Raw genomic sequence first — 21,985 nt, 5'->3', positions numbered from 1 at the left:
CTCGGGGGGAGGCTATCAAACCACTTCATTGCTGCTTTTGATAAAGTGGTCGGGAAAGCCTTGCATCTCGTAGCGTCGGAGGCATCAGCTAGATACATCCGACTTTTAAAGTTGCTCAGATGATGCTTTGGATCCGTGGTTCCATCATAGAGGTCCATATCGGGGCTTTTAAAGTTCCTTGGAACTTTTGCCCTCATTATGTCCTCGCTGAAAGGATCTTCTCCGTCCGGGATTTGGTCTTCTTGTTCGTCGCGGGAGTTCTTGAGGGAGGATTCTAGCTGTAAGAGTTTTCTTTCTAACTCTTTTCGCCGTTCCATCTCCTCTTTGAGGTACCTCTCAGTTTCCTTCTGTTTCTCCTGCTCGTTCTCCAGTTGTTCCAGGCGGTTATGGACTAACTCCATCAGTTCGGTTACGTGGGGTGGTCCGCTCTTTTCTGACTCACGCCCATCTGAGGAATTTACCTTCGGATTCTTCACTCCGGAGGTACCCTCTCTGTGTTGGTCATTATCTCGATGTTGGGCCATGTCTCCATTGTCATTACCCATGTCTAGATTCTCTTGTTCAGAATCTGTTTCTGCATGGCCTTCTTCGTGGGATCTATCCGCCATCGATGGATGATCTCTCGGGTCCCCGGCAACGGCGCCAATGTTACGGTAGGTAACCGGAGATTAAGTAGGTAGATGGCGTCTGGCGGCCCAAGTGTGTGAAGGAGGAGAACTCCGGGAGGATCTGCAACTCGGGAGGCTCCGTCCGACTTGTGCTCGCGAGTGAATGGGGGTGGTACCTGCAAAGACACTCCGATGCCTAAGTTAGCAAGAGTGTGAGCAGGTCTAGAGAGTATTGGACTTCGAGATACCTGAGGGGTGTCAGTGTATTTATAGTGGTGAGCCAATAACCACCGTTGGAGTAGTGCCGTATCTTTAGGGTGCTAACCGTCCCTATTATCTTGGGGAGGTTAAGATATGGCTTTATGAAGCGGTTAGAGAGATTTTAGGGGCGGTTACTCATTTGAATGAGTATTTATCTGCCAACTAATCTCGTGCCCGACTTCTTTAGAGCAGGTCGTGGTCAACACCGACTTCTTATATGAAGGCCGGTGCTTAGCTAGGCTTAACTCTTATGTGAAGGTCGGTACTTTAGCTAGGCTTAACCCTTCAGGTTAGGCCTTTTTAGTTGGACCTGGGCCTCTGTATTGGGCCAGGGTATGAACAGTTTTATATCTGTAATATTTTATACCAATTAGCTTCAGAATTTAATTATTTTTTGAATAAATTAATAAAAAAATAATATAAATAATTGTTTAAATATAATTGTATTTTAATTTTTCATTCTATTACGTACACGTTGAGGTTAATTTGAAATAAAAGATAATGGACTTGTTGTAACTGCCATGCATATTGTGCTTTGACTGCGTCGTCATCTGAGAATCATGCGCCTTCATGGAAACCGGGGTTCTTCTACATAATCCGTTTTGCGTTTGGAGTTAGCTAACCAGCAGTGGCGACAGACATGCATCTTCATTTTCTATGGCAGCAATTTTTCGGACTTTGATGGTCATTTATGGTAGAAGTGGAATAGGGCGGGTTCAAGAGCGTCAAAATCTATAGCTAGCTAAAACGATAGTGGAAGCACCTGCCATCAAACAAAACAGTGAAAATATTTGAAGACATCACATCGACAATAACAGAGTAACAGAGGAATTAGTCTTTTTGTTAGTGCTGGTTTGTTTGTTCAGCTCATGACAAAGAAAAATAATAACAATAATAAATAAATTAAATTTACCTAATAACTTTTGATAGTAGGTTAACTTTTAAAGAGTGCTGCACTCCCTACTTTATCTGAAGTACACTAACTTTCGCCTAAATGATCAAACAAAATAAAAATTAAGTGTTTTACTGTGTCTATATATTTACATGTATCTGTGTCTATATTTTTATTATTTTGAGAAAACCAAACACAGCCATTAGAACTAGATAAGGACGTTTTTTTGAAAAAAAATAAAAAATTTATTATTTTCTTAAACATGATTTTTAAATTTTAATTTTTTAAATGTAATTTTTTTTATAGCAAATTCGCATTACTATTCCTTAAACTTCTTTTTAAAGGTTTCAAAATGCACCTTTTTAAATTCATATATAGATTTATAAACAGTATATAAGGTAGTGTTTGGCGGAGAGATAGAGATGAAAAGATTGAGACTGAGAAACAAAAACTAAGAGACAGAGATTGAAATAAATCTTAGTATTTTGTTTGGTACAAAGTGGGAGACAGAAATTAAAACAAGAATACAATTCTAATTTAATTTGTAAAAAGGTAAAATTTGAATCAATTAATTGAAATGAGGATATTTTAGGTATAAAATGTTATTAAAGTTTCAGTCTCCATCTCTAAAAATTTTAGTCTCCTATGTCCCTATTTTTTGGAGGTGATAAAATACTGAAATTTTAGGGACATAAACAGAAATTTTAGTACTAAGTCTCAATCTCTCCGTCTCTGTCTCAGTACCTCAAAACAAATGCTACCTAAGAGCACACAACATACATAGACAATAACTATGACTTTTTTAATAATTTTTTAATTATAAATTAAAAAAAACAATTTATATTTAACAATGACAATCATTATTATCGTTTCTAAAAATACACAAGTACATCAAAATAAGCTATATTTAATAAGAATTTTTTTAATTAAAAAAAAACTATTTCCCAAAAATAATTACAGTGGCAACTGTCTTTTTCTTTCTTTTTCCCATTTTTTGCTATTTTTTTTACTAATTTTTTAATGAAGCAATTTTTCGGATTTTTTAAATAAAATACAGTTTAAGATTTAAATTATCTACTCTTTTTTTAAGGTGAATCTCTCTGAAAACGAACGTAGCCCGTAGTCGTAGAGTTGTATAGAGGGTTTTCTTTTTTTTTCTTTTTTTTTTTGTCAGGGGCGTTTTCTTTTCCCACAGAAACCCCTTCTCATGGTAAACTACTCTTAACAAAAATGCAAAATGTCACTAGTTAACAAATTTTATATGGATTCAATTCCTTATCATCTTTCCTGTTTCTATAATGATATTCAACACCTTTTCTGGTCGGAAATCCTATTCAACACGTACATATTTAAATTTCAGTGTTATTTGAAATGGATAAATCTATCAATTTAAGAGTTTATACAAAAAATAACCTGGCATTTTACACAGATGCATACATAGATCATGAATGACACTATGACAGCAAGCCATTAGGTTAAATTGGTAATCCTAACCTACATATACAAAAATGTGTACAACAAATGCAAGACCTATTGCAAGAATTGCTTATCATTGCTGCATCTGTATTCCTTGGCTTTTGAAACTACATTTGTTTGTTTACGTGACTCTCCAAAGAACACATCAATCACATGCACATTTGATTCAACATCCTTAATCCAATTCATCAACTTCTTGTGAACGTCAAGGGAGACAAGATCCTTGCTCCTAAGTAACCGTACCAACTCCTCTACTTCCTTCATATCTCCTTTACTTTTCAAGTATTCAAAAATGGCAGCCAAATATTCCCAAAATTGCATCCAGTGATGCCCCACTTCACAGACAGAAATGGCTTCTTTGATATATTCAATAGCCATTGAAAAATTACCTTGTTCAATATACCCACATGAGAGATAGGACCAAGTCTTTGAATTTGGCTCTCCGTTGTTTATGATTGTCCAATCAACAACAGATTCAGCTGCCTCCATATTGCCCTTCTTGCTGTAAGCTCCAATAATCAAGTTTGGAATCCGAATATCAAAACCCAGATTTTTAGATTCCCAATTCTTAAATATATTCTCAGCACTTTCAAAGTCATCAAACTTAAGAACTGAAGCAATTACAGCTAAATAAGCTCTACTGTATAACTTCCCATCTGTTGTTAAAATTTTCCATAACCTCATCACTTCTTCTTTCTTGCCTATCGCTGCATATCGAGTCATAAGGAAAGTAAGGGCCACTCTCCTCTTTTTGTTAGTTATGAGCCTCTCTGATTTCTTTAAGACATTAAAAGCTTTATCAAAGAGTCCTTGTTTCCTATAACAATTGGCTGCAATAGCATAAACAGTCCAATCTAAATGCCAGTACTGAATCCAATTATGCTCTAACTGTGCGAGAAGCTTGTCAATTCCCTCTGTATTAGAAGTGGCAGCGTAAGCACTTATCAGGGTACCAAATGTATAGCTATTGAAATTAATACCCTCTTCTTGCATTTCACATACCAAATTTTCCAATTTGTCATAGTTCTGTGTTTGATAGTAGAGATTAAGCAAAACATTTCTTGACAAAATCGACCTTGCAAAACCCAAAGCTCTCATCTTCTCCATGATGCGCTCTGCACTACCCACATCCCTAGCATGAGCACAGCAATTAAGAAGAGAGCTGTAACATTCTCCAGTTCGTAAGTACTTTGGAATGCTATTAAAATAGAATTCTGCTTCTTCTAGTCCATTAACTTTCCCAATCAAATCTAGTCTTATCGCAAGATCTCCAGATTTATGTTTGGAAAACCCTTTCTCAAACATCCATGACGATACCTGTAGAGATGATTCATGTTACTCAATAGAAGGTAAATGAAAAGGCATAAAAAAGCCAACACACCTACTGACATGCAAAGTTTGTTGCTGTAATAGCAGAAGAATAAAGATAAGGTTATAGAAAGATCCCAAAACTTGAGAGAAAGAAGCATTATTTCGAATCTTAGTCACACAATCAAATCAACCCACAACTCCCAGGGAATCAAAACAGAGATATACCATTCTTCTAACGTTGAACAAAATTGTCAACTGAACACTGAGAAATGACACCCTAAAATGCAATTCATTAGTCATTTTTAACAAAGGTTAGACCTTCAAAACACATCCCAGTGAAACACTTTCAAAATTGTAATGTCTAATTTTTCTAATACAAATCTCACTAATAATGCTCAAATTTCTTGTATATTCGCACTAACTGGATATGCAGCTAGATCAAAAATTTATCCTATACTATGATTGAATAGAAGGGGGAAAAAACCACAAATTTAAATAATTTAATTAACTATTAAAAGTAATTAGCAGTAGCAAAAACAATACCTCGAGGGCGTTTCTATATCTTCTGCGTGATCTGAGTTTCCTGATAACAGATAGGAGTCTGTTGTAGTTAACAGTTCCGCCATCTCTAATCCACTTCTCGATTATCGGAACCACCAAGGACGTCGATTCAGGAGCCGTGAAGATCCGACGGTATAAGTCACGCAAAGGAAGCTTCTGGAAAAATGGTGTCCTCGGAACTGAAACGACGCCGCTTTGTTCCTTCTTGACTGTTAATAGGTTGGAGGTGGCGGAGGGCTGTGAAGGAAGCTTAGGGGTTGCGAGAAATGAAAACCGTTTTATAAATTGAAATGATTTATGCGAAATGCTGAGGATTTGTGTAGCAAAACTCATCTAATCTAAGAGCCTAGGAAGAAGGGTTATAGTGGAGAATTAGAAACATCTGCAAAAGCTTGAGGAAGATGAGAGAGAGAGAGAGAGGAATAAGAAAGAGAACATGTTGGTACAGTTTAAAGAAACACTGAAGAACCGATGTGGCTGAGCAGAGGCTAGTATTGACGCCGGAGCTGGAGGAGGCGGTGTTGCGACGGCTGTGGCTGCAACCACGTTGATAAGCTTGGGTTTAGTTGAAAAACTCATCCAAGTTGTTCAAGCTTCTCACTGATCTTGAATTTTTATTCATCGTTTAACAATTTCCGAATGCTCCATTCCTTTATATCAAAATAATCATTTCAGTCAAAATAAGCATAAATAATCAATTAACTCTACTGAAAATATAATTTATAACACTCATACAATGCACCCATCAATGGTTGTCATTGCTATCATCTATGTGAAAAATAAAATACATCACAATGAAACATCAACTAAAAAAGAATGTAATATAGCAGGGGTAGCTGGACATATTATTCATAGCAGCAGCAAATAGCAAATAGCAAGCATTTGTGTAACAGATTTAACTCGAATTGAAGTCCACCCAAATTGAGAATACTCAAACACACTCAAATATACAATTAATCACATACTCAAATACAGAGAACACAAATGCAAAAGAGAAGACAAGCTGCGAAAGAGAAGACAAGCTGCAGAACACGCTGAAATATACCAAAAACTTCATCAGAGCAGCAGAACTTTTCAATAAAAATTCATATAAGTCCATACAACTTCATATAAAACTGCAACAAAAAAAAAAAAAAAACGAACGTGGTACTGGCGGTGACGACAGGGGCTTGGTTTCAACTGGAGCTCTTCGATGGTGACCTGTGATTGAGAGGAGAGGGAGGTGAGAAGAACAGAGGATGCCCTGACTAGAAATAGCAAAAGGGTAAAGGTTCTGAAAACCGAACCAGTCATCGAACCACTTTAGCTACTGGTTCACTGATTTATTGGTTCAACTGTGATTCAACTGAAATAACCATTTTATAATAAAATAATAAATAAAATACAAATAAACACATTAAAACATAATTATAATTTACTTTATATATATATCAACAAAATGTTAGTGATAGCTAAATTCATTGTTTGCCTTCTCTTACAGATTATATAACTTGGTTTATTGTACAAACAAGAAAACCTCATTTCGAAACATATGCACAGAATAACTGAAGGATAGGACCATGCTAATACAAACTGGAATTTTTTCACTAAAAGGCCTCTTCAAACCCACACATTCAACACATTATTAAAAAAAGCACAAACCTTGCATTAAATCAAGCAAACATTCCAATTTGTCTTGATATTAGTTCACTCAGTCCTAAGAATACATAAGTTCAGCACTTTAATCAAACAAACAGAAAGAAATAAGCATGCAAGAGAGTTAGAGCTCATTTGGTTTCCATTTATAAGCTGTAACATATACTATGATAAAGTCTTTACAAAGAAATTCTTCAGGAACATAAAGTTTTTAACAAAAGAAACATAAACCAAATAAGCTCTTTTACAAAATTAGCATAAACTCACAAGCTCTAATTTAAGAAGATGATCACATGGGTGAAACCCACGATACTTCACATTCACTGTAGACAACAAAAGCAATAAAAGAGTGCATAAAAGATATCATCTTAGTCCAATTTGCTTTATACCAAAGAATAAAATGTAACAAGCATGACTTTGACATTAACCTGGAGACGGTCTAAAGAAACATGCATGACTTTGACATTAACCTGGAGACGGTCTAAAGAAACATGCCAGGACGTACTGGATGCGACTTCCTTCCTGTCACACTCACCTGATTATAATGAAAGGTATACATGTTATGTCGCTATAATTTGCATTCATGCATAAAACTTAGGGTGAGTATGTTAACAGAATCAAGATGGGGGAGAATGTTTCATAGATGAGATTTGTGTATAAAATTTTATATAAGTTCTCACGCAGGAAAAGAGAAATGATTTATTTTCCTAAAGAATTTGCTAAAGGTCCCCCCTAACAACTAAATGACAGAAGAAAAGGAGCACATTGATATGCTGCGTGTAATATATTTATTGCCTAAAATTTGCATAACACTGTGTTCTCCTCCATCTTAGGCTTTTCTACCCCATTTTTAATTTTTACTTCTTACCACTCACACTTAACATACTCCAGTTAAGTAATACATTTGCCGATTCAACTTACCCTTTCAGCATTTCCTTCATCAACATTACCAGCATTGTCATCACCTTCATCTTTTCCTTGCATTACATTTCTTATCATGCCAAGCACAGTATCTCCGGGTTTCAAAGCCACCAGTTTGGCTAAGAAGTTCACCTGCACTGACAGAAATTTTAAAAATGCATATATGAAGGTTTTTTTTAAACAAACAAAATGTAGTACACTTTTAGGTTTCTGTATAGATGAAGTAAGACAAAAGTAGAGTATTTTAAATAATATTGCCCTTCAAATGAGCACCACGTTAAAATCAAAATAGGGAAACTACATATATAATCCGAAGGGCTGACCGGTGGAACAGAGTTGGCGCCGGCGGGGCAGTAGCTGCGGGACGGAGGCAGGAGGCGAGACCGGTGACGGTGGTTTCGAAGCACAAACGGTGGCTGCACGATCGAGGGAAAGGAAGTTGCGACAGTGACTCCGAAGCTTGATGTTGCGACAGTGACTCCGAAGCTCGATGTTGCGACAGCGGCGGTAGCAGGCCGGTGGCTGGACAGAAGTCAGGGAGTGAGGGAGGAGCTCGGTGACGATGAGAAGAAGGAGCAGCTCAAGGTCGAGGGTGATGGGAGGAGTGCTGCGCGTTTCGCCGTTTTGGAGTGAGGGTTGGGGAATGGTTAGGTTCCTCAATCCAAGCAGCGCGGTTTTTGGAAAAATTCAGAAAACGGCCGGGTCCCGGTTTGGTTCGACGGACCGATTCCCGGCCGATTTGACGGTCTAATACCGGTTTTCAAACTTCCAGTTTTAGCATCTGTTCAAATCGTTTTCTCCATCGATTTGCGATTCAATCGATTCGACGGCTTTCAAAATCTTAAACTTAGAGAATCATAAATTCAGAATAATATTTTGGACAGAAATTTATTTAAATTTTAATATTTTTATCTCAATGCCTTGCAACAACTGCTATTTAAGTGGTTTTAAGCTTTAAAAAAATTGAAATGATTTTTTAAATTTTTAAAAATATTTTAAAAAAGATAAAAGTAATTTAATATTTAAATATTTTATATAAAAATATTTTTTTTATTAATTATATTTAAATAAAACAATATAATTTTTTTAATAATCTAATAACACTCAAACAAACTCTAATATATATTACCATTTTTTGTGTGCATACTATTAACATATTCTTTTCTTTTTTGGTGACTAAACTATTACCAATTTGCCATGAATCAACCATCAAATATTTCAAACTCAAATTTCCTCAACCAAAAGTAATTACATAATACTGATTTCCCATCCTTTTACTTTCTTTCTATCAAATTAAATTTGAACTGAAACATCTTAGAAAATTTAACAGTGATACATAGATCATAAATGTAAACCAAATGTTGGTCCTAAACTTTATTGTTGAAAAGATGTGTACACCAAGTGTAAACCCTAATTCATGATCTGACTAATTGAGACTTGCGAGTCATCCCTTAACATTTTATTGTTGGCTATGGCAGAAGTCAGGGTTGTTCCCATCTTCCTCTGGCTCTGAAATTTCACCAATTTGTTTATGTGAATCGCCTTCCAGCACATCAGTTGCAGGCACATTTGATTCCACATCCTTAATCCAACTCATCAGCTTGTTATGAACATCAAGGGAGATAAAATTCTTGCTACTGAGTAACCTTATCAAATCCTCTGCCTCCTCTATATCTCCATTAAATTTCAAGTACTGAAAAATGGCAGCTAAGGATTCCGGTAGTGGCCTCCACTTACACCCTTCACAGATAGAAACCGCCTCTTTCATACATCGAACAGCCCTCGCAAAATTTCTTTGTGAAATATATCCAAACAAGAGCCATGACCAAGTCCATAAATTTGGCTTTCCTCCCTTCATGATTGTCCTATTAACAATGGCTTCAGCTTCCTCCATATTGCCCTTTCTGCTGTAAGCTGCTATCATCAAGTTCGGAATAAAGAAATTTTTTAAATACCGGTTTCTAGATTCCCACTCGTCAAAGATAATCTTAGCAAGTTCGATGTCATCCAACTTGAGAAATGAATTTATTACAGCTGAATAATAGTCACTTTTGAGTAACTTCCCATCCATCTTGTAAATATTCCACAACCTCATCACTTCTTCTTTCTTCCCTATTGTTGCATATTGAGTCATAAGGTAAGGAAAGGCCTCTTTCCAGATTGTAGAACTCGCGCGCTCCTCTGATTTCTTTAAAGCATTAAAAGCCTTATCATGAAGCCCGAGTTTGCCATAACAATTGGCTGCCACAGTATAAACACTCCACCAATCTGCATGTTGGGAATACGATGAATCATCTTCTAACTGTGCAAGATGTTTGTCGATTCCCTCAATATCAGATTTGGCCGCATATGTATTAATCAAGGTGGCAAATGTATATCTATCGAATTTAATACCCTCTTCTTTCATTTCAAGCAACAAATTTTCCACTTTGTCATAGTTTTGTCTTTGATAGTAGAGGTTAAGCAAAGGATTTCTTGCCATAGTAGACCTTGCAAAACCCAAATGTTTCATCTGCAGCATGATCCTTTCAGCTTTATCCACATCTCTAACTTGAGCATAGCAATTAAGAAGAGAGCTGTAACATTCCGCAGCTCTTAAGTCTGTCGGAATGCTATCAAAATAGGATTCAGCTTCTTCTATTCCCTTAACCTTTGCAATCAAGTCCAGTCTTATACTAAAATCTCCAGATCTAGGTTCAGAGTATCCTTTCTCGGACATCCAAAATGATACCTGCAAACACGGTTCATTTTAACAAAGATCCCAAAACTCAACCCAGAAAAACATAGTGTCTTTAACATTTGAATCGCATTTCGCAGCTAGATCATGATTCAACCTAAAGTTCGAATAAATAATATTTTTATTAATTAATTAACGACTAATTAGTAATTAACGATGATGAAGATACCTCGAGGGCGTCTTTATATCTTTTGCGTGACCTAAGTTGCTTGATAACGAATAGCAGTTTATCGTAGCTAAGAGTTTGGCCATCCTGAACCCACTGCTCGAGAATCGTAACAACCGGGTGAGTTTGATCTCTCACATGGAAGATCCGACGGTACAAATGCTGCGGGAGATGAAGGACGGCGCTTTTGTTCTCCTTCGCCGTTGAGAGGTTGGAGGTGGAAGGGGCAGAGGTTGCGTAGGTCACGGAAGAACGAGGAAGAAGACGTAATGCGGATTTCAGACGGCTGAGTACTATCATTTCTTATTCGGAATTGAGAGAGAGAGACGAAGAAGGGTTGCAAGATGCAAGTTTTGTTCTTCAGCAATGGAGTTGCAGTGTGAGCGTTTGGAATAGTAGTGAAATATTGTTTGCGAATACTGCGGAGTGAGCTGTGAGCAACAGCATTTGGTCTCAGTGGCAAAGTTGTAATTCGATTTAACTTCACAAGAAAGAGGTGAATGATTTTGGAAAATAAATCTAAAAACATTCTTAGTATTCGTTAGATTCCCTATCTGAACATTATTACTTCACAATCCACACAATTAGTAGCTAAACAAAAATGATTAATATTCTTGGCGACATTTCGTACATAGCATTTAAATAGGGTAAGGAAAAGTCTAGGGAGTCAGCAATTTTATTGCATTTTGGCCAGCATGTAACCAGCAGAGAAAGGTGAACCATTAGATGAAATCTCACATCAATCTCACACCATCAAATCATCATTGATGGTTAGTTGATGACTACCAATCACAAATATTGTTGGCTCGCTAGCATTGCTCAAATCTTTAATTTGGTACCGCAACACGTAAATAGATTGCTTTATGTAAACCAACATACAAAAACAGAGAATTATTGATCGCATTTGTTAATACCTCTCATTCTGAATTCAGTCAATATGTGATTATGGATCAATTTTATATTGGTGGATACTACAATGAAGATGGCAAAAATATCTTCTCATGAAGATGCTTTGGTTAAAAGTGTGGTTTATTTATTTAGCCACACTTTAAATAAAAACAACACTTTTATAAATATCAAAATCTAACCATACAATCCATCATCCAAAGGTCAAAAAGAAATATACTCATATGAAGACAATTATGCCATCTTCATTGTAGTATCACCTTTTATATTTTGGCAAATAAGCCACTTTGAGTACGAAAACATCTTCATAGAACCGTTGAATATCAACATAGTAGTACTTATAAGTTATAAACCTATTTTAACCCCCTGTTTTTGTGACTAATTCAAGTTCCTCATAGCCAAAATTGTAGACTCAGCATTTACTCTGCAGTGGAAATGCTTTTACCTACTTGAATAATGACAAAAATCCTCACATGTGCAATCAAGAAAGGAATAACTTCTTTTAGTGTCCTAGAAAAATCCTCTTACTACATGTGAAATATTGAATTATGTTTATAATATACTAGAAAATAAGAAAAATAAGGAAATAGCATCATGATGTTAGATGCATGCACGTTGGAAGATTTTTAGCTAGGGAAAATGATCCTCTTTATTATCAAACATTAAGTATTGATTTGCAACTCAATTTAGAACAAATAAATCAAGGTGAACCTTAACACAATCCAGATATCTTCAAAAAAATCAAGTACACTATTTGAAGTCAAAATACAGAGACTCACTTGTTTTGCTACAAATTGGTTAAAAGAAAAAAGCAACACAGAAAATGCTGAAAGAATTGCTTGGAATGAGATAAACAACTTTTTCAGTTATATGCTTGTGAAATGTTTTAAACAGAATAAAAATTTTCATTTGGTGAAATACCGTAAAGGGTACATCAACTATCAACTATGCACCTTAAAGCATTTCAAGTTAGGAAACAACCGAAGCAATTCTTCGCAGCTCCGTCTCTGCCAAGAGGTAAACTGTTAGGAAAAAGGGTCCAACTAATACTTGTAATTTGTATATATGGAGCTACTTCCAAGCAGAAATTTACCTTGATTCCTATACATCCATTCACATCAAGAGTTGTAATTTTGTCAGAACAGGACTTTGAGAGTTCCTCCAGGCATTTATCAGTCACACCAGTTATTCCAAACAACCTGCAAACATTTCCTTTCAACACATTAGCAAGATAAGAGTTTTTTAAGGTAAAAAATAAATATAAAGAGGCTCAATTACATTGTTGTAGCAAGGACATATATATGTCTAAGCAACAGCAAGTGTGTGTATATGTCACTGCATTACTTTAGACATTGCACCACCAATACCATATATACAAGTTCCACAAATTTCTCAAGTTGACATACCTTAGAAATTCAAGAGAGGTACAGTTTTGTGCAATGGATATAACTCCTTTATCAGTTACTCGGACACACCTAGCAATCAAAATGAAATCTAGCTCGATTACTTTTATATATTAGAAAGTTGCATATATTACAGTTGATGCTTCATTTACCATGTCAAATTCAGAGATGCAAGGTTCTTGGACTTAGAAATATAGGAAAGTCCTTCATCTGAAAGATTCTACAAACCAAAGTTTTTTTATCAGAGGTCAATATTTGATATGTTTCTGCCTAGAAATCTCAGTAATCTGAAGATTTTACCTGTGCACCACAGAGATCCAAAAACTTGAGATGCTCTAGAAGGCATATTTTCTTGTAAGCTTCATCTGTGAAACTAAATCAGAGTAATGATGTGAATTAATCCAATTCAAGGTCAAGACAACATTAACAATGCCAACCTAGACAATGCATAGAGATTCAAACTCTGAAGAGATAGGCATTTGTGCAATAATTGCTTCAACCCATCATCTGTTATCTTGATACACCTATGAACGAAATCATGAGATATAAAGTACCATCATAGAGGTATAAAATTATAATTTACTCCAATGTTAATTTTAATCATCTAAGCGTACAGCTGCTTGATATATTATTAATATGAAATGTATTTTGAGCCAAAATGTTTGCATCTTGCATGGAACAGGAGTTACAAACAAACACAGGCATCTAACATGCCAGCATACATTTTCAAACTATGCATAAACGTTTTGAAAGACATCTACAAATTTTCATAATATGAAAATTGTTCTTTATAATCGCATAATGTGTTTGATGATACAGAAGCTGTTATAAATCAATGCAAATACCTAATCAGATTCAGTGACACTAGTTCTGGATAATTCTCAGCAACACATTGTAAGCCACGGTCTGATATATTCTGCAATTATTAAATTCAGGTAACTAGTTCAGAAACAATTGTTGAAGACATGAATATGAATTCTCAACACCTCAGTTTAGTTCAACACATAACTGTAATTACAAAACTGCACTAAGACAATAAGCTTCAACTCTTCATCTGTCACAACAAAGAGGCTGAAATTACAGTTCCAAATAACTCACTGTCATTCATTTAAATAATAGCTTTGCTGACTCCATTTAAATAACTCACTCTCCTTGGATTGAACTTTGAGTTCAAAATTAAGGATATAAACAGTTAATTTAAATGTCGTAAGAAAATATTAAATCACCTCACATTCCAGTAGATGGAAAATTTTTTCAGCTGAGGGCAGCAACTGGTTATTGCTTCAATTCCTGTATCTGAGATTTTTTGGCAGCCATTGAGATTTAAAGACTCCAAGCATTGAAGAGATTCAAAGCACTAGAAATGCTTGAAAACTTTGGTTAGAATGAAAGTCAGAACATAATTTACATCATAAGGTATTTGTGCAAATATTGTTAATTAAGGTTATCTTCTTTCTTTTAAAATGAAAAGAAGTAACTGATTGTTATTTCAGAACTGAAAATATCAACTTAGCAAGCATAACAGATAGACATAGTATTCACTTTAGATGAAAAAGAATCTGTTACCTTTTGCTTAATAAGGATGAAATGCGAGTCTTCAACGTCTCGCGCAAATTCTAGGTCAATCTTCTTTACATGGTGATATCTAGGCTACAACAACCAAGCAAATTTCATCCCAAAAGTCCAAAACACCATTAACTAAAATATGCTGAAAAAACAATTACAAAGGGGAAACTAAAAAAAAAGGTTCAGGAAAGTCCTTCATAGTATCTCTAATCTTTACTTTGAAAATCTAAAGTTTACAACAGTTACTAACTGCAGCATCATCAATATAATCATCACACTTCACAGGACAAAAAGAGTTTAACTTGGACACATTTTTAGTATCATTTCATCTATCCTACATATTCATCAATCATATATTGCCAAATCCCTAAAAGCTTTATCAAAGAGTCCTTGTTTCCTATAACAATTGGCTGCAATAGCATAAACAGTACAATCTAAATGCCAGTACTGAATCCGATTATGTTCAACTGTGTGAGAAGCTTGTCAATTCCCTCCGCTTTAGAAGTGGCAGCGAAAGCACTAATCAGAGTACCAAATGTATAGCTATTGAAATTAATACCCTCTTGCATTTCACATACCAAATTTTCAAATTTGTCATAGTTCTGTGTTTGATAGTAGAGATTAAGCAAAACATTTCTTGACAAAATCGACCTTGCGAAACCCAAAGCTCTCATCTTCTCCATGATGCTTTCTGCTCTATCCACATCCCTAGCATGGACATAGCAATTAAGAAGAGAGCTGTAACATTCTCCAGTTCTTAAGTACTTTGGAATGTTCTGTTTCTTCTAGTCCATTAACCTTCCCAATCAAATCTACTCTTAACAATTTGAATAGGAAGTGCAATTTTCCCTTCCCTTTGTTTTTGATTGAATCAGAACTTTGCATCAAATATAACAAAACCATATCATATGTTTAATTTTTTCTTAACAATTTTTCTTAACAATGCTGCATAATTTGGCACCCCCCAGAAAGTGTATTCTTGATGATGATGAGTCAACTGGAACAATTGGCAAGTGTCTATCCAGCATCGATGTTGAGAAAGTTGAAACTAACAGGCGAGCTCTCAGGAAGCTCCTCTTCACTCCTGGAGCTCTTCAGTATCTCAGTGAAGTTATCCTCTTTGAGAAAACCATGTCTTGTTAGCTTAATATGTGTTAAAATAGTTTGTTATGATGATGACTTGATTTCACTTTGTCATGCTTAGTTTCTGTGTTTTCCTGTTGCATGTCTGTCTGACTTTTCGGCTAATGATCATGAATAGAACCGGCTAGGCTTGGTAATAATTAGTCATGTAGTTCCACCTATTTAGTGTTTTATTTGCTGACATTTATGACTGTGTTTTATGTGATTATCTGATTGATGGATCTTATGTAAAACTAACTGTATTATGCTGGTTCTTGTTCAATAAAGTGTTAGATAATTAGCATATCTTAAATTCTTAACTGGATTAAAAGTAACTAGGAATTGAATATTTAAATCAGGCTTGGCTGCTTTTTTTGTTCCTTGACTTCTTTTTTACGTGAATCAAGCAGTTCTATACACCACTTATCGAAGAAGCTTACACAAAAACTTCCATTCAAGTTACATGGACTTGCTGTTAGATCAACTTTCCATCCATCTCGTTCCATTTTCTTTATTTGTACAAAGCAGAGTGTTCGTGTGTATGATTTATTGAAGATTAAGCTCATAAAGAAGCTAGATACTGGGCTCCGTGAAGCCTCATCTATTGCGGTTCATCCTGGAGGTATGATTGTTTATTTTTATTTATTGATAACAAAAGAGAGAATTTCATTAGTTAATAGAACAAACATTACACAGGAGTCGAGGAAAAGATATCCTCCCTAAGCCATAAAAATAAAATAAAAAGGAAAACCATAGAAATCAATGAATTGTAGCTTCCCAATCTCATAATGTCTAAGAGGGAAAGTTCTCTGAAAAGTCATTAATATGCTTTGCACCAGATAGACACTAAACGCCTAATTCTATCCCAAACAATAACATTTCCTAAGGATCTAGGAGGTGTGATTATTGTTGTTATGCAGATGTTGCATAATCAATTAGTTTTTCATAAAAATGAAATTATTTTTTCATAATTACTTGTCTGTATGCCCTGTTTATAGGTGATAATTTAATTGTTGGGAGCAAAGAAGGGAAGCTGTGTGGTTTGATATGGACCTTTCATCTAAACCTTATAAAACTCTCAAGTAAGTTTTGTTATTAGCTAGTGAATGAGCTAAATATTACTTCACTGCATTGGCATTCATCTTACCCCCTTTGTTTGTTCTTTTGTTTGCAGGAAAGAAGTTTTGCATTTTTACAAGTGCAAGATGAAAGCAAGAGTTATTATTAACAACAAATTATTGTATTCTAAATATAAAGCTCTAGAGTATTTCAAGTAAAATAGTCTTGAAAAATAAGTTTATTCATAATTGCTTTATGAACTTGAAGCTGACTGGCACAGAATGACTTTTACTATGTTGGTTGCCTAAAATTGGAAGTGGTAAAAATGCTCTAGGCATTGAAGTAGAAGGGGAATGTGCAACTGGTTCTCAAAAATTGAAGTAATATCCTGGTGTAATAAATGTGAGACTTTATTTTATGATTGATGTTGTACTTTGTAGCTTTATATGATTATTTGTATTAAGTTATATTGTATTATATAACTTAAGATAGATCAATTATATTTTATAAATTCAGGATATGTTTGAACTTTGCTATTGCTCATTCTTTGGATTAAGTTATATTGTATCTATCATATCTAGCAATAATTAGTTATGATAATGTATAGGTCACTAATAACTTATATTAATTGACAAAGTAAAGAAAATTAGTAATATAGAATTGTAACATGTAGAAGAAAAATAAATTAGTGTATCAACTAATGAAAAATAACTCAGTAACCACTAAACCATTTACTTGCACAATTTCGTACTATTAAACTACTATCATTCGGACAATCAAACCAAATCAATGAAAAATATAACTAGCCACATTACTAAGCACATTAATCAACCATAACTACACAAGTATATGCAAATAATTTGAGTTTTATAGTTAATGGAATTGGAAACAAAACAGGAATTTGTTGCTTCTAATTAGCCCAAACAAATAAGTAGAGCCTAGAATTGGCGCAATGAAACAGAGCACTATATAGTTGTAATTGTAGCTGTAACAATATATAGTTCAACCTGAATATTATCATGCTGCCACTCCACAAACTTTTACCACGAAATCCAATGCCACTCCACAAACTTTTACTACGAAATCCAATGCAATGTATAAGATCAAAACTCAGAATGCCATTATTGGAAGTAGTCATTTAGACGGCTCATGCAAATATCAATTAAATCAAGAACCAAAATTATAAGCCTTCAATATAACCTTCACGCAATTAAATTGCCATGCTAAACTCAACAGTCAGCAGGGATCCAAGAATGATTCATGATGCAATCAGCATTCCGAAACGTGTCTTTGAAGGTTTTCAATTATTTAATGTACACTTAAGTGCCATTTGTTGAGCTTAAATGAAAAGAACAATTAACACTTAATTCGTGCCTTTTTTATACACTTTACTTAAAATAATTCTACCATATTTAAAAAGAAAAAAGAAAATCGAACTGAATGATACAAAAATAAATTACAGGTATTGATTGTGTTCCTAAAGGTCATATATTTATACTCAAAACATCGTACATTTCCTAGAGCTACAATTTCTACTTCTTGCTTCTTCCTGTTTACACATGCAATCTGGCATGGGAAACGTATAAAGAGAAGCACCAGGCTTTTTCAACTCGATGCCCTTTTGATCACTGTGATAAAGCATGTCTTTCATTTGTTGTTTGAAAACTTCCCACTGCATAATTATGCATAAATTAAAACATCAAGTTATGAGAATGGAAGTTATCGATATTGAAATAAAAGTAACTTAAGGATGGTTGGCAGCCTGGAATAACAGTAACATCAACATTTATAGAAATAAGTGATAAATAACATCGAATTCGTTTTGAGACAAGCATCCAAATCATAAAAAGGGTGAAATATTATCTTCTAAACTGTGCCATTAGTCATAATAAGTTAATAGCCACTGGCTAAGCATTAGTTTGTCTTGAGAAAGGAGTTCTAATCTGCCTGAAAAGGATAAAATCAACCAAATGTGTATGCAGCAATTATTTTTAATAAATATTAATAAACCTCAACAAAAACATAAACATAACATTATCTATCTATAAAGCATTGCAGGAAAAAGCCAAGAATGAAGAACAAAGATTGCCCAATGTCTTCACATATCCAGAATAAAAGACAACCAGAAGCATTATCCTAACCCATGGCAAGGTTGCATAAAATCAATGATAAACATTTAAAGATTACTACCATCATTGAAGTTAAAGAATGTATCTCTATCTAACAGTTTAAATTTTTGAAGAAAAATTCATTGTGTTTGTTGCCAATTGCAATGCTCAGTTAAGGCAATACATTTTCTTGTCCACCCTTAATCTGCCATTGAAATGAAGTAGTTGTTTTATTTTCTTAAGCTCCAACTATTCAACCGAACTAAGTAAATGTCTTACAGTCATCTACCTTCCTAATCTAGGGGTAACTTATTTATCTACTGAAGTTTTATTTTATTGAAAATTTCATGCATTTAAGATAAATGGCACATTTAAGAACGGAGTGATTTTATGTTTTTTCCTTAAAATTTTCATAGAAAAGGAAATAAGTCAAATAAAAATAAAATGGAACCTTAAAGGAGTAGGTCGCAAAGGCAGAGGTGAAGGAAGAAGGACAAAGATCAGAGTCGCTGGTGAAGAACAGGGACAGAGGGGCGACAAAAACCAGGGAAGTGGTGGACCCGAGTGTTGCGGTGCGGCTGAGGAACCGTGTTGCGGTGGCGAGGATCAGAGAAAGAGCAAGACCGCGGATGAAGAGGAACATACAGCAAGCAACAGTGAGTGAAAGACGGAACCGTGTTGCGGTGGCGAGGATTAGAGAAAGAGCAAGACCGGGGATGAAGAGGAACATAGAGCAAGCAACAGTAAGTGAAAGAGGGGCGAAAACCCTAGTAGAGCAAGCACGGTGTAGGAGAGAACGAGTAACCGAGGAGGTAGCGAAAGAAAGAACGACGACGGTGATTGAAAGAGAATCTGCTAGATTTTCCTATCCCTTCTTTGAATCTGGAATCAAAAGGAAAAGGAGAAGAAATGCCTAATACAAATAAATTGAGGGGTCAATATTTAATTATGAATATTTTCAAAAATAAAAAACAGGATTCAATTTGTAAATATTTTTAAGTGGGTTAATATTACTCCCACATAAAAGTGGGAGCAAGGAATCCATTCACCTACACCAATTGGTCCTAAACTTCATTGTTGAAAAGATGCGTACACCAATGTAAACCCTAATACATGATTTGCCTAATTGACAGTCACCCCTTAACATTTTATTGATGGCTAAGGCAGAAGTCAGGGCTGTTCCTATCTTCCTCTGGCTTTGAAATTTCACCTGTTTGTTTATGTGAATCGCCTCCCAGCACAGCAATTGCAGGTACATTTGACTCCACATCCTTAATCCAACTCATCAGCTTGTTATGAACATCAAGGGAGATAACATTCTTGCTACTGAGTAACCTTATCAAACCCTCTGCCTCCTCCATATCTCCATTAAATTTCAAGTACTGAAAAATGGCAGCTAAGGATTCTGGTAATGGCCTCCACTTACACCCCACTTCACAGATAGAAACTGCCTCTTTCATACATTGAACAGCCCTCGGAAAATTTCTTTGTGGAATATATCCAAGCAAGAGCCATGACCAAGTCCATGAATTTGGCTTTCCTCCCTTCATGATTGTCCTATTAACAATGGCTTCAGCTTCCTCCATATTGCCCTTTCTGCTGTAAGCTGCTATCATCTTGTTTGGAATAAAGAAATTTATGAAATACCGGTTTCTAGATTCCCACTCCTCAAAGATACTCTTAGCAAGTTCAATGTCATCCAACTTGAGAAACGAACTTATTACAGCTGAATAATAGTCTCTTTTGAGTAATTTCCCATCCATCATGTAAATATTCCACAACCTCATCACTTCTTCTCTCTTCCCTATTGCTGCATATTGAGTCATAAGGTAAGGAAAGGCCTCATTCCAGATTGTATAACTCAGGCGCTTCTCTGATTTCTTTAAAGCGTTAAAAGCTTTATCATGAAGCCCGAGTTTGCCATACCAATTGGCTGCCACAGCATAAACACTCCACCAATCTACATGTTGGGAATACGATGGATCATCTTCTAACTGTGCAAGAACTTTGTCGATTCCTTCTATATCAGATTGGGCCGCATATGTATTAATCAAGGTAGCTAATGTAAATCTATCGAATTTAATATCCTCTTCTTTCATTTCAAGCAACAAATTTTCCACTTTGTCATAGTTTTGTGTTTGATAATAGAGGTTAAGCAAAGAATTTCTTGCCAAGGTAGACCTTGCAAAACCCAAATGTTTCATCTGCAGCATGATCCTTTCAGCTTTATCCACATCCCTAACTTGAGCATAGCAATTAAGAAGAGAGCTGTAACATTCTGCAGCTCTTGAGTATTTCGGAATGCTATCAAAATAGGATTCAGCTTCTTCTATTCCCTTAGCCTTTGCAATCAAGTCCAGTCTTAAACTAAATTCTGCAGATCCAGGTTCAGAATATCCTTTGTCAGACATCCAAAATGACACCTGCAAACACAGTTCATTTTCACAAAGATCCCAAAACTCAACCCAGAAAAGCATAGTATCTTTAACATTTGAATCGCATTGTGCAGCTAGATCATGATTCAACCTAAAGTTCGAATAAATAATATTTTTATTAATTAATTAACGACTAATTAGTAATTAATGATGATGATGATGATAATACCTCGAGGGCGTTTTTATATCTTTTGCGTGACCTAAGTTGCTTGATAAGGAATAGCAGTTTATCGTAGGTAAGAGTTCGGCCATCCTGAACCCACTGCTCGAGAATCGTAACAACCGGGAGAGTTGGTTCGGTCACAGTGAATATCCGACGGTACAAATCCTGCGGCAGATAAACGGCGGCGATTTGATTCCTCTTCGCCGTAAAGAGGTTGGAGGTGGAAGAGGCAGAGGTTGCGTAGGTCACGGAAGAACGAGGAAGAAGACGTAAAGCGGATTTCAGACGAGTGAGTACTACCATTTCTTATTCGGAATTCAGAGATGCAAGATGCAAGTTTTGTTGTTCATCAATGGAGTTGCAGAGTGAGCGTTTGGAAGAGTAGCGGAATATTGTGAATACTGAATACTGAATACTGCGAAGTGCGAAGTGAGCTGTGAGCAACAGCATTTGGTCACAGTGGCAAAGTTGTAATTCGATGTAACTTCACAAGGAAAAGGTGAATGATTTTGGAAAATAAATCTAAAATAAAAAGTTAAAAACACTCTTTAATAGGATTTTTTATTTTAATAAATAATTTAATTATAATAATTACTGAAATAAATAATTTAAAAAATATTTATCGAAATAAATATTTTTCTTTTATCTCATTTGT

The 21,985-nt window shown here is 35.3% G+C and overlaps 3 protein-coding genes, 1 long non-coding RNA gene and 1 pseudogene across 7 annotated transcripts; all 5 read right to left on the bottom strand.

Annotated features, from left to right (window-relative positions):
- Nucleotides 1–3,107: 3,107 nt before the first annotated feature.
- On the bottom strand, nt 3,108–5,756 carry LOC107476005 (pentatricopeptide repeat-containing protein At2g20710, mitochondrial). The gene is made up of 2 exons (XM_016095717.3): nt 5,092–5,756; nt 3,108–4,554 (listed from the first exon to the last, which is right to left on the bottom strand). Exons 1-2 carry the CDS (start codon nt 5,440–5,442, stop codon nt 3,292–3,294), a joined length of 1,614 nt encoding a protein of 537 aa, XP_015951203.1. The 5' UTR covers nt 5,443–5,756; the 3' UTR covers nt 3,108–3,291.
- A 496-nt stretch (nt 5,757–6,252) lies between these two features.
- LOC127744816 (uncharacterized) lies at nt 6,253–8,482 on the bottom strand. Of its 2 annotated transcripts, XR_008005932.1 has the most exons (4): nt 7,666–8,482; nt 7,215–7,279; nt 7,134–7,172; nt 6,253–6,309 (listed from the first exon to the last, which is right to left on the bottom strand). It is a non-coding gene; the product is annotated as an uncharacterized LOC127744816 (long non-coding RNA). The 2 variants fall into 2 exon arrangements; XR_008005933.1 differs by lacking the exon at nt 7,134–7,172 and having other exon boundaries at nt 7,666–8,480.
- Nucleotides 8,483–8,894: 412 nt separating this feature from the next.
- On the bottom strand, nt 8,895–11,042 carry LOC107476007 (pentatricopeptide repeat-containing protein At2g20710, mitochondrial). The gene is made up of 2 exons (XM_016095722.3): nt 10,572–11,042; nt 8,895–10,396 (listed from the first exon to the last, which is right to left on the bottom strand). Exons 1-2 carry the CDS (start codon nt 10,866–10,868, stop codon nt 9,125–9,127), a joined length of 1,569 nt encoding a protein of 522 aa, XP_015951208.1. The 5' UTR covers nt 10,869–11,042; the 3' UTR covers nt 8,895–9,124.
- A 1,325-nt stretch (nt 11,043–12,367) lies between these two features.
- LOC110278298 (F-box protein At3g58530-like) lies at nt 12,368–15,126 on the bottom strand (annotated as a pseudogene).
- A 2,781-nt stretch (nt 15,127–17,907) lies between these two features.
- LOC107476006 (pentatricopeptide repeat-containing protein At2g20710, mitochondrial) lies at nt 17,908–21,784 on the bottom strand. 3 transcript variants are annotated; one of them, XR_008005930.1, is made up of 4 exons: nt 21,337–21,784; nt 19,943–21,155; nt 19,184–19,645; nt 17,908–18,296 (listed from the first exon to the last, which is right to left on the bottom strand). XR_008005930.1 is itself a non-coding variant. In XM_052257370.1 (3 exons), the coding sequence occupies exons 1-3, from the start codon at nt 21,631–21,633 to the stop codon at nt 18,250–18,252; spliced, it is 1,557 nt and encodes a 518-aa protein (XP_052113330.1). In that variant the 5' UTR covers nt 21,634–21,784; the 3' UTR covers nt 17,908–18,249. The 3 variants fall into 3 exon arrangements, 1 of the variants encoding a protein (XP_052113330.1); XR_008005931.1 differs by having other exon boundaries at nt 19,184–19,614; XM_052257370.1 differs by lacking the exon at nt 19,184–19,645.
- Between the last annotated feature and the right edge of the window lie 201 nt (nt 21,785–21,985).

Source organism: Arachis duranensis, chromosome 2 (genome assembly GCF_000817695.3).
Source record: "Arachis duranensis cultivar V14167 chromosome 2, aradu.V14167.gnm2.J7QH, whole genome shotgun sequence".
Taxonomy (NCBI): Eukaryota; Viridiplantae; Streptophyta; class Magnoliopsida; order Fabales; family Fabaceae; genus Arachis; species Arachis duranensis.
Note: the sequence above shows the minus strand (reverse complement) of the source record. Positions and strands in the feature narration are given on the sequence as shown.